Source organism: Palaemon carinicauda, chromosome 44 (genome assembly GCF_036898095.1).
Source record: "Palaemon carinicauda isolate YSFRI2023 chromosome 44, ASM3689809v2, whole genome shotgun sequence".
Lineage (NCBI taxonomy): Eukaryota > Metazoa > Arthropoda > Malacostraca > Decapoda > Palaemonidae > Palaemon > Palaemon carinicauda.
Window position 1 is genome coordinate 44,419,139 of NC_090768.1, and position 12,097 is coordinate 44,431,235.

A 12,097-nucleotide genomic window follows, 5' to 3' on the forward strand; every position below is an offset into this window, starting at 1 on the left:
CTGGACTTCTGTCCGAAGGCCTGCCCCCTTGCCGATCCCATGGCAAGGGAGTCTATTGACACTGGATTCCTGGTCAGGGGAGGTAGAGATGTTATGAAAGGGATGCGATATCCTAGACGGATCATGGAGATTATCCAGGAAGCGGCCCCGAGTTGCTTCCACCTGTTTGAGCAACTTTGTAGGCATCCCCCTCTGGTGGAAACGCAGGGGGAGTGCCTATCCTACGGTTTGCAGGCTCGGCTGCTCCCTCTAAGATTCTTTCCTCCCCTGGAGGACTTTTTACCTTTTCTGTCCTTGACAGGAAGGGCGTATTAGACACCACTGTCTTTGCTGCTGGTTTCGTCATTACGGTCTTGGTTAGACAGGACTGCTGGAGGTTTATAGGGCTTTGTTAAAACCCTATGGAGGAAGTCTCGATGAGACTTCCTCCACCTCTCAGCAGCAAGTTCCACGTCCTTAGGCTCAAACAGATGGGCCCCTTCTAGGGAGGAATGTCTGAGCCTATTTATCTCGAGACTTGGGACCTGTTGGTGGAACCTCTCAGACACTTCATCTCGACGTTTCAAGATGGTGTTTGCCCCACAAGTTTGAGACTTGGTGGGCAAGAAACTCAATCGTGCGAGTGCCTGAGAGTAAATAGGTCTCCATTGCCTTCCTGGTACGCTCCTTGGAAAAATCCTCGGATCGTATCAGGATACCTAAGGTCCCTAACCAGATGTCCAGCCACGGAGTAGCTTGCATAGCATACTTAGTGACCTTTTTGTGGTTAAGGACTTCGGTTGCCCAGAACGAGAGCTGCCAGCTGGAGAGTCTCTCAAGGACTCCCCTGGTTAGCTCTTCCAGAGAGTGGTGAAGAGGAAGAGCTAAACTGGGTTCCTCCAGGATCTCAAACTACCTCCTTTGCAGTACATGAGGAGGTGGGAGGAGCTTGTTCGTAGAGCCGGCACGGTTCGAGGAGGCAAACTCGCAAAGCTGTTGGGAGATCTTGTCCCTGGTACTCTTCAACTCTTGAGACCACGGCAGGGTTGCACTGGTCTTTGAGGGTTTCCGAGTGCCAAAGACCGTGTCTTTGCCCTCTCGAGGGGGTATCTCTGGGTCGGAAAACCCATTGAGAACCCTCATGAGAGTCAGAACCTACCAGAATGCATGTTCTGATTCTTGTTGGTCTCCTCCTGATGTAGGACTCGCAGTGAAGTCTCCTTCTATCCCTAAGAACTCTTCTTGGGGTGAGTCGCAGACATTCCTCGAGTGGCTGGCTGTCTCCATTCTAGCCCTAGTAGAAAATTTGGCAGAGTTTTGGAGTCTTTGGACTCCTTCCGGGAAAGTAGGTAAGATTCCAACATCGAAGGTCTGAGTGTCATGTCCCTCCTGGTCTCAGATTGAGGGGAACTCTCCGCGTGAAGGGAGGTTTTCTCCATTGGAGCGATGGAAGAGTGTGCCTCCTCGCGCAGTTCCCTTGGTGACGATGGTCATCATCCGACAGGGAGGGAGAGTATCCCTGTGGAGAAACTGGAGGGACTTGCCTTGATGGTCTGCACGTAGTCGGCTTCACTCTCGGGGAAGTGAAAGCATCGGAAACTCCTCTTTTCCTCTTCAAAGGGGTAGGGGAAGCCATGGTTCCATGTCTTTGAGTTCAGAGCTATAGGTTGCTTTGATGAGCGGTTAGACAGGACGGGCTTGAATGTCTGTGTTACAGCTCTGACTAAGGCACTGAACCAAGGCTGCTGACTGACTGATGCACTGTCAGATAGATCCCCTGAAGAGAAAGGGACCAAAGGTTCCCTACGAGGAGTCACCGTAATAGGTGGGTACGCCTTAGAAGGCAGTTTAGGGATCCTGAACCCCTCTGCTTGTGCCTGTTTCCCTTCTCCCGCAGGGCGCGCTGGAATGCCTTTGCGGGAAGGGGAATGAGGCGATGGCAACCTTGCTGGGTGTAGATCCTGCGCCCGTGCCTGTTGGTGCGTGCGTGGGAGAATATTGGCGCGGGCGCACATGAGAATTTTGGCGCGTGCGCGGGAGAGTATTGGCAAGCATGCACAGGTGAGAGTTGGCAAGTGGGCATGTCTGTGTGCGCGCCCGGAGATATTTGGGGTGCAGGAGAGCGCCAGCAAGACTTGGTGAGTAGGTGAGGGCTGCAATGTGCATGCTGTGTTACCTACAGTGTGTTTGTGCGCCGGAAAATAATGGCACGCGCGGCCCATAAATGGTGCACAGGCAGGCGCGTAGGAGAGTAAGGGCATGTAGGAGAGCGCTGGCGCGCAGGAGATCATGGGCGTGTGGGTGACCCTAGGCACGTGGCACGCAGGCGCATGAATTTGCTGACTTCTATGAGGGCGAGCAGGTGAAGGAGCACGCCGAAGCGCTGTAGCGTGACGAGCTGCTGATGAGCGCTGATATCGGATGGCGAGCTGCAGGGCGATGGGGCGCAGCTGTGCACTTTGGTAGAGCTACAACAGGTTCTACCGGTGAATGGCGATGGCAGGTCGGCAGGTCTGGAGGGTGGATGGTCGGCTTGCCCTTTGTAAGGGCGACCATCCACTGAAGGGGATCGCGAATGATCGGCAGTGAGGTCCAGGACCGAAGTCACAAGACTAGTTGCAGGAGCAGTGACGATCGATGAATGAAGGTCAGAAGGCAGCGGAGGCTCCTCTGCAGGGGACGGCTTTGAGACGATGATGAACCAAAGAGGCGCCTCGTCACCGCTGGTGAAGGGAGACCTCCAAGGCTTATTGGAAGGTGTGCCTTCCGACGAATGCGCCCTCTGGGGGCCGTTGGATCAGCAAGCTGACCAAGTGCCACAGCAGTCCTCCGAAGAGGAGTCTATATAAGCGAACTCTCCCGAGGGAGAGAAACACTGAGAGACAGACGTTGAACTTAGTTTCCCCCCCTCAAAGGATGTTCAGGAACGGGGGGAAACTAAGTCGGCAGCAACCGCTGTAGAGTCTGGAGTGGCAGAGGAGATGGATGATACCGCACAAGACACCTCTGACACAACAACGTCAACAAGGGTCAGGGGATCTACTTCTGACGGCAAAGATGATTGCTTAACAGAAGCACCCACGCGGATGAACTGGAGGGCGGACCCATAAGCCCCAAGGAAGACCAAATCTGTAAAAGGGGAGTTAGTGACAAGGCCTCACCCGGGGGGGAGAGGTGGGGCTGCTTCGCTAGGGGAAGCAACATCATGTCTACGCTACTACTCAGCGGTCTCTCGTATGAGACCAAACGAGTAGGTGCTTCAGAGGAGGGTTGGGAGACGGAAGAAGAGGCCTGGGGTTTTTCTTCCTTCAAAGAAACCTTTGAAGGAGAAATATCCCACTTGGACTTCTTCTTCTGCCATCACGCAAACCTCTCTCACTGGGAGGAAGGCCACTCCCTACACTCATTGCACTTATTTACGCTATCACACCGTTGACCTCTGCATACAGGACAAAGGGTGTGAGGATCAGTCTTAACCGCCGACATAAATTATTATCATTATTTGCTAAACTACAACCCTAGTTGGAAAAGCAGGATGCAATAAGCCCAGGGGCTCAACAGGGAAAATAGCCCAGTGAGGAAAGGAAAAATAAAATATTTTAAGAAAAGTAACAAAATTAAAATTAATCTCTCCTGTAAAAACTATAAAAACTTTTAACAAAACTAGAAGAGAAATAAGATAGAATAGAGTGCCTGAGTGTACCCTTAAGCAAGAGAAACCCAAGACAGTAGAAGACCATGGTACAGAGGCTATGGCACTACCCAAGACTAGAGAACAATGATTTGATTTTGGAGCGTCCGTCTCCTAGAAGAGCTGCTTACCATAGCTAAAGAGTCTCTTCTACCCTTAAGAAGAGGAAAGTGGCCACTGAACAATTACAGTGCAGTAACCCCTTGGGTGAAGAAATATTGTTTGGTAATCTCGGTGTTGTCAGAGGAGAATGCCAGACTATTCGGTGTGTGTGTGTGTGTGGGCAAAGGGAAAATGAACCGTAACCAGAGAAGGATTCAATGCAGTACTGTCTGGCCAGTTAAAAGACCCCATCTCTCTAGCAGTAGTATCTCAACGGGTGGCTGGTGCCCTGGCCAACCTACTACCCACAAGGGCAGCCGGAGAGTCCAGGGCAGGTGTGCATGGTCGCAGAAGTCAACTTCACACACACACACACTAGAAGAAAAAGAAAAAAAAAAAGGTCATTAATGGCTGCCAATATTTGGCGAGGATGAAGAGCAGCAATGTCCATTCACCATCCAAGCCGAAAACAAAGTGAGCTCAATCACAGGTGTGTGAGGTGGGGCGGTAGCAAGCTACCCTCCCCTAACCCCGCTAACTAGCGGTATGGGTAGTTAACCCTTGTTAAAAAGTAATGGCTCGTCATTTCAGCTACACCGAAAGTAACACCCCTATTAAATAGCGTGGTTTGTATTCCAGTTACTGAACAACTACATTTTCGTATTTGCAAAGAAGTCTTAAGGATGTGGATTTTGGGAGGGGGGTTTTACTTAGGTAGAACCACCACCTGGAACTTTTGATGCTGAGTATCCCTTGCAGCTGAGTGCTCCAGAAAATAACACAGGTGAATGCTGCTGCATTCGTAGCTCACTGAAGCCATAGTGTGAGCAACGCTGGAACATCCTATGATGGTAGGGGGATCTGACTTAGCTTGGTAACTCGAGATTGAATCCTTTTACAGTATAGCCCAAGCTATGAACTTTACATGCAGAAATTCACTAGTATAAAGAAAGATAAATGCAACACATTTTTACTATTTTATGGGCTAAACTCTAAATTTCAAGGTTTGTATAGAGTTTTGAGATGGTAATAAGTACACTAAAAAATATGACTATTCTCTTAACTGCATAACCTTTTAATCTATTAGTATAGTTAATAAACACAATTTAACTGCATAGCAAAAATTATATAACTCTCGCCATCAGCTGAAAAGAAACAATTCTCTTCTCTTATAAATAAAAGGTATTTACTTACAAACACCACTTGCTTACTGGGAGTCTGGAGATCCACGAGGACAGACATCATTAACAGAAGTTTGGGAATCACACTTATCACTGAGAAATGAATAGGAAACGGTTCTAAAGAATTAGACAAGAACAATAGAAATAATTAAGTTATAAACATTTACTTAGGACTTCTCCCGTTATCATCTCACCATAGTTGACTTAACAAGGAAGCTCGGGTGATGTATGCACCATGCCCGAGGAACATGAAGAGTGCTCTGTTTGGAAACATTATAAGATCCTAATGTGCACATGTATAAATAATGAGGTTGCAATGACAGCTAGTTTTTGAGATGTTATAATGTAAATAGATATAGTAGTTAAATACAACCTTCTATATGAAAACTTAACAATTAAGCATACCATGAAAAATCCAATGAATTCATCGTGCTTCCAGAATGATTCTTGCTATGAATTCCGCTTAAGGCTACAGTTGAACATGACTAGTTATACGGTCACAACAACAATGGAGGTTCACTAACAAAAAAATGGGAAAAGTAAACAAAAAAGAAATAAGATATATATATATCTTCCCTTAGCTTACAAATATGGTCAGGTAAATATTTAGAAGCAAAAATTTTTTTCATATAAATAATCACAGAGCTTGGATCACAACTACATATACACAAGCACATGGTATAATAATACCCAGAGCGAAGCCCATTTTACGAGGTATATCAGCATTATACACGGACATACCAAAGATGTATTCAGAACTTACCATAGTAACTTGATAATATACTCCTCATTTATTAAAAAAAGAGGGGATACAACTTTCAAATTAAAATTACTGGACTGAGAAGTAATGCACAAATGTAATGAGAGAAATTTACTTAGCATTTTTGTAAATTGCAATTATAAAATGCAAAAACGAAGTAATGAGGATTTTCATTACTTGAACCAGTAACCAAACTTTTCAGAGCTTTTGTTTATCATGTACTGCACCACAGGTAAAATAAAAATGCTGTTCCTTGCCTTATGGGATAACATAAGTGCTGCAAATTACCCAAGAATTTATCACAATGAATGAACCAATTTGTTAGGTGAAAGAATTATTTAAAGTTTAAAATTTGTCGGGAAAAAATTGTCTTGAAACATTATATATGACCTTTAGCTGTTCAGAGATTCTGCAAGGTGGTAATGATGAGGAAATGCATTTAAAGCAACACATTTTGCAAGCAATTAACCTTTCCATATTAATTTTGACATGATGTGTCCACAGTCAAACATGGAAAAGACGGAATCATTTTACTTTATCTTTTAAAATGAGCTAATGCCTTATGCCTACATGTGCTGAGATACAATGTATATCCTTACCATTTTAATCATCACCTAAGTATTTCACTGAGATACAATGTATATCCTTACCCTTTTAATTATCACCTAAGTATTTCATTCTGCTTACAGCAAGAGCACGTGGTTATGAATGCTATTAATTTTCATTCAATAAAAACAGCAAAAAGAACTAATATCAATATTTCTTTTTTTTTTTAAGTTCTACGTAAGCATTGGAGTTTTCCTTAAACGCAATGAATGCCATTCACTAACCATATCTCTACCTCAGCACACCAGGAAACTAAAGTAACCTAAAATGTTCACCGGAGGCGTAAATGTGATTAGATACCAAAATATTTCAACTATTTACTAACTACAGAGCCTAATATTTCCAATTACACCTAATTGAGCACCAATTATTAAGTTTTCCATATTAAAAGTATTTTTCTAATCTGATCCCAAAATAAAGGCAAATGTAGTATACAGTAATTACTTTCATAAACTTCTCAGGAGGCAAATAAGCAGCGACACTGACTTATCACATCAGCATTTCATTATGGAAAAGTCAAAGGCAATAATACAGTACACAATAAATCACCTACCAGCAAATATTGCATCATCATAAAATGAAATTTACTTCAAGACCCTATCCAAGTGATATGCATACAAATTGGTACAAAGTAAGTGTTTGATTTTACCCTAAGTTCATGTAACGCACACACTAATGTGCTCTCTCTCTCTCTCTCTCTCTCTCTCTCTCTCTCTCTCTCTCTCTCTCTCTCTCTCTCTCATAGGTTAGGAAGTCAATATAACGGCAAAATAGTCACAGACTAGCAAAATATGGCTAAGATAAAAACTAATGTGAACATGCAAGCTCTTCTAAAAGTGGAAATTATCAAGAAATCCTTTTGTTTATTAAATCCATTGGTTTGATTATTCTGTATGGCTGAATTGCTATGGATAAATGCTCACTAGTTTGCATGGATTGGTCTGAAATGAACATAGATATGGTTTACTTACCTACAAATACATATGTACACATACAAAAACTCTTTTGGAACCTTTCAGAAACATTCTCTTCAATAAATGATGACCTAGTACCAACTACAGCATTACGATTACAACTGTGTACTATTCCAACACAAGCAAGGCATGACAAAATTATCAGTGATGTCTGGTAGATATGTGAGATGGATGGAAAGCGAAGAAAAGAATTATGACTTCTTGTGTGACCAAAGTGGGTCAAGACCACTGAATGGATCATTGGGATCTCCAGACTTCTTATTTAAAGATCCACCAGAAACATTTTCAAAGCTCTCTTTTGTAATTTTCACGAACTTCGCAGGCACAGGTGGATCAATCTTGAACTGCTGTGGATCTAAACTAGCTGCTAGACTTGGAGAAATTGAAGAGAAGCTTGGATCTAAAAGACCAATAGGTTTATTTGTCAAGCCATTTGTTTCTGATTCCAAGGCACTACCAGTATCATTTGCATCAACACTCGATGCCTCACAGCCTGAATCAGTTAACCCTTGGGAGTTAGCAGACGCCAGAGACTCTTTGCTTGCTTCTCTTTGTCCATCCTTCAAAACTTGATCGAACCCTGCTGAACCATTACTCACAAGGGAGGCTGATGAATTTCGGCGAGAATGCTCATCCTCACTTCCCGTTTTTCCACCTTCTTGATCTGTAAAATTTAGAGATGAGTAATCAACTGGTTTGTAGTACATTATTACACATATATGACTTTCAAAGAACTACCCAATATACAAAACTTGGCTAAATGAAATAATTACTCAAAATATCTAGCATAAGAAAGGATAATGTCTTTATCAAAATGAATAGTATCTAGCTTACAGTAAAGCAATGCACTACAATGTACTGTACCTAATCCAAGTTTGCTTTTTAGACGGGAAAAATCATACGCAGAAAGGAGATCAGCCGAGGGATGTCGAACATGAGTTTTTTTCCCGTGGCCCCTCTTCAAATGTGGCCTTGTTAGTTAGGATTCCACCTTTGAATAAAAAACACCACGTTGCAACACCAATGGTAGATATACTCTTATAATAGAAATGAAACATTCATTCCAACACACAACTGAATAAATTCAAATTGGAGACATCACAAGCAGATCTTCCAATAAATGCCGCTGGTTTTATCATTTCTCAGATTCAGTAATGTCTATGAATTGCCTAATTAAAATTTACTGAAAGCAAAGCAATAATTTCTAACTATATCTAGGGTAATTTGCTTACTGCTTAGCAGGAATGGCAAAACAGTCACATGTTGTTGTGGATTTTACAAAATCCTTATTTAAGATATGAAATAACTTGTCCAGCAAATATAGAGAGAGATTTCAAGCTGAATACTGCTTTTAAATTAATAGAACACAAAATCATCCTGTAAATGATGGGCAGTAAAATCTATAAAATTAAAATATTTATACTTTTAATTCTAATTTCTACTTTCCAAGATGAAATTTCTTGATGCATAGTATTTCCATGAAATAACAAATAGAAATCATTTCAATTCTACATCAATCTAGCAATAAGCAAAAATATTTAAATATCAATTTCAACTTTAACCCACAAACGAAACATCCAACTATGAATAGAGACCAAAGCATATCTGAATGAAGTTTATTAATATGTTAATTCTTTTTTTCCCATGATAAACTTCAGTATTGGTTACTCAAAAATAATTTTAAAAATAATTAACGGTGTAATTATGTAATTTTATTTCAGCAAGTTGGTAAATAAACGAGCCACATAAAACTTTGAAATAATTGTGTTACGTATAAGCTGTTGGTTTCCTTACGCATCTCTCAATGACTTAAAAAATTATTAATAAACTGCTGTAATGTAATGAGACAAAAACTGTGACTTGGACCTAAGAGGATATCCTATTAAATAATAATCCTCCAATTGGCTTCTACTATAATAATAATAATTATTATTATTATCATTATTATTATTATTATTATAACTTGGTAAGCTACAACCCTAGTTGGAATAGCAGGTTTGTAAGATTCAGGAAATACAGAGAGATGCTTAAACCAATTTTGTATGCTTTCTCCATGGTGAATATGGGTAGTGTGTGTTGTTTTTAGGAAAATTTAAACTGGATGTAAAATCTATATACATAAGCCTAATAAAATCATTCTTATAATGCTTCTAGCCACTTAAATTCATCAACTGATTTAGCCAGATCAAGTGAAAGCAAAGTCTATGGATATGTGCCGAGTAAAATCATTTTTATACTGCTTCTAGCCACACCATATCATCCCTTTAATTTCTATGTTCATTTTGATATATAAGATGCATTAAATTTTCTAACATAGTAGATAGTTATGACAAACTATTGATTTCAAAATATCCAATTACAAAAGGCATGCACATACGTTTCATCAGAACATCTTGAGCAAAGTAAAGAGCTGCTGAGAAGACAAAATGAAGATGCTCTTTATCCTGGATGCCACCTCGTCTCTGCTTATTAAGATCTAATAGCAAGGTTGTTAGATCCATGAGAGACCCACCTGAAATTTGCAGTAATTTTACAAATAATAGAAATAAACAATATCCAAAGTTAAAATATGTAAAAAAAATTAATAAGTAAACCAGTAGGAAAACAAAATTTGAATTAAAAAATTAACTATTTCAATACTTACCTTGAAGTCATTACACCAGTAGTTCTGAGGATAGTATGATGACTACAAGGTAAGATTCATTAAAATAATTAAATCATAAATAACTATGACTTGAAAATTAAAGAATAATGATATTACACATTTCTTATCCTATCCTATACAATTACCACAGACAAAGGAAAATATATTACATTTAACACAGAAAAAATCTAAACTGCAGAGTATCATAACAAAATAAATGATTCCAACAACATTCACTTTAAAATGATTCCCTTTATAGTTAAAAAACACTTTAGATTTTTTCTCTTTCTTTTCCCCCATCAAGATTTAAGCAATTAGGTTGCCCATTATTTCACTATCCTAAAAAAAACACTTTAGATTTTATCTATTTCTTTTCCCCCATCAAGATTTAAGCAATTAGGTTGCCCATTATTGCACTATCTTGAAAATGACTGTACAGAAGGTTCTCAAGTTACAAACTTGGTTGGTTCCGGGAAGCTCTTATTAAGTCTAATTTTGCTCTAACCTGAATTCCATGTCTATGATTTCCAGCTACAAAAGTCAATAAGTCATCGGGTTTCATATGAAATAGATATTAGGTTATTACTATATTGAAGGATATAATATTGTTTTATAGCAGTATTTCTTTATCGTTGTTCTTTTCAGTACGATTTGAGTTTATCTCCAAATGTTTAAGTTGATGACATGTACAGAAAAATCCTGAAACGTATCATGTTACCCAAAACTATCTAACAACAAACTTACTGGCAAGAAGTTCCCTCATGAACGCAGACAGAAGAGTGAAAACAGTAGACCTTCCAAGTCCCGGGACACAATGCACCACTATTTCACGCAGTTTATTCCTCTGCTGTCGTTGGAAGGTGTGAACATCGGCTATAAACTGCAACAGTGGCCCAGGACTTTCAGGAAGTGCGCTGGAACAACATTTACAAATAGATTAATTTTGTCCTCGAACAATAAATATTGTACTAACAATATACTTTACAGTAATTATTAGCTCATTTCACAGTTAAATTAAAATATGATTGATATTCTGGTGACATGACTTGCAGTTAAATGTAACCGTTATTATTTTCAGTAACTTCAAAGGTTTTAATTTTATGTTTCTAAGATACACAAGTGGAGATAATCCACCAAAATGACAGCAGCAGAAAATAATAATTAGCAGTGGAGTGATTTCTTGATAAATGAATGTTTAAAATATGTGAATTCAAAATAAAGAACATTATCATCAAGCAAACTTATTATTACTGACAAAAAATGTTCAAAACATCGCAAGGCCGTTCAGTTTCAGGCACGGCTGCGGGGAGCACTGGTGCCCCATCATACAAGGCATGGCAATTGTTAGATTGTTTACTTTGTAGCACACAATATTTCCATTTACTTAGATTGCTTTGATTCATGTGGTGTTTATTTTGTGCAAAATGTTTGGAAAGCAAGGGGCTTAGTGTGGTAATAAAAGTAATGTTACTGTGTAACCTAGAAAATTACTTCCTCAAACAAGGTATAAAACTTTAAAATCATGATGAAAACACAGATTGAATAAAAGTAGCCTTGAGTATGGCATAATTATCACTATAACTAGACTGACCTGAAGCTGAATTGGTGAATTCAGTATTTTGAGATATTAAGATAAAAAGTAACTGGTTCATGAGATTACAGTACATTCTATTTAATGACTATATGAATTTGATATCTAACATGCCATAAATTCCTAGTTATTTAAACAGACCATCGGTTCCTAAATTCACTCAAATATAAACTCAGCTAGAATACAATATTCTACCCGATTAGGTAAGCTACGTCTCTTCCCCTAAAAAGCCGTTAAGTAAATGATACTGTAATCTTTCTGTACCGTTTTCTGTGCCGTCATTAATAAGGTAGCATGACATTAAAATACAGTATAGTGACTGGGATGGTCATTTTTATAAACGCATTTCAAAATTCGTATAAGAATTCCTTGATTGAACTAGACTTAAATAACATTGTAATTAAAATTGGAAACTCATCACAATGAAAAGCTAATTTACGATCTACAAGTGATGAAAATACTGCCACGCGAACCTCGGGTAACATTCAAAGAAATAATACTGATTAAGACTGCTGTATAAAAATGGATTTTTAATACTCGCCTGATGTTCATATTACTAATTCTCTGGA

General features: G+C 39.6%; 1 protein-coding gene across 1 annotated transcript in view; it reads right to left on the reverse strand.

Moving 5' to 3' along the window:
- Positions 1-5,504: 5,504 nt before the first annotated feature.
- LOC137634299 (tyrosine-protein phosphatase non-receptor type 23-like) overlaps positions 5,505-12,097 on the reverse strand; it is an 81,804-nt gene continuing 75,211 nt past the window's right edge. The window contains 5 exon segments of the mRNA XM_068366651.1: positions 5,505-7,957; positions 8,158-8,236; positions 8,238-8,284; positions 9,671-9,805; positions 10,682-10,851. Of these exon segments, the coding sequence (XP_068222752.1) occupies positions 7,485-7,957; positions 8,158-8,236; positions 8,238-8,284; positions 9,671-9,805; positions 10,682-10,851 (904 nt within the window). The 3' untranslated portion in view covers positions 5,505-7,484.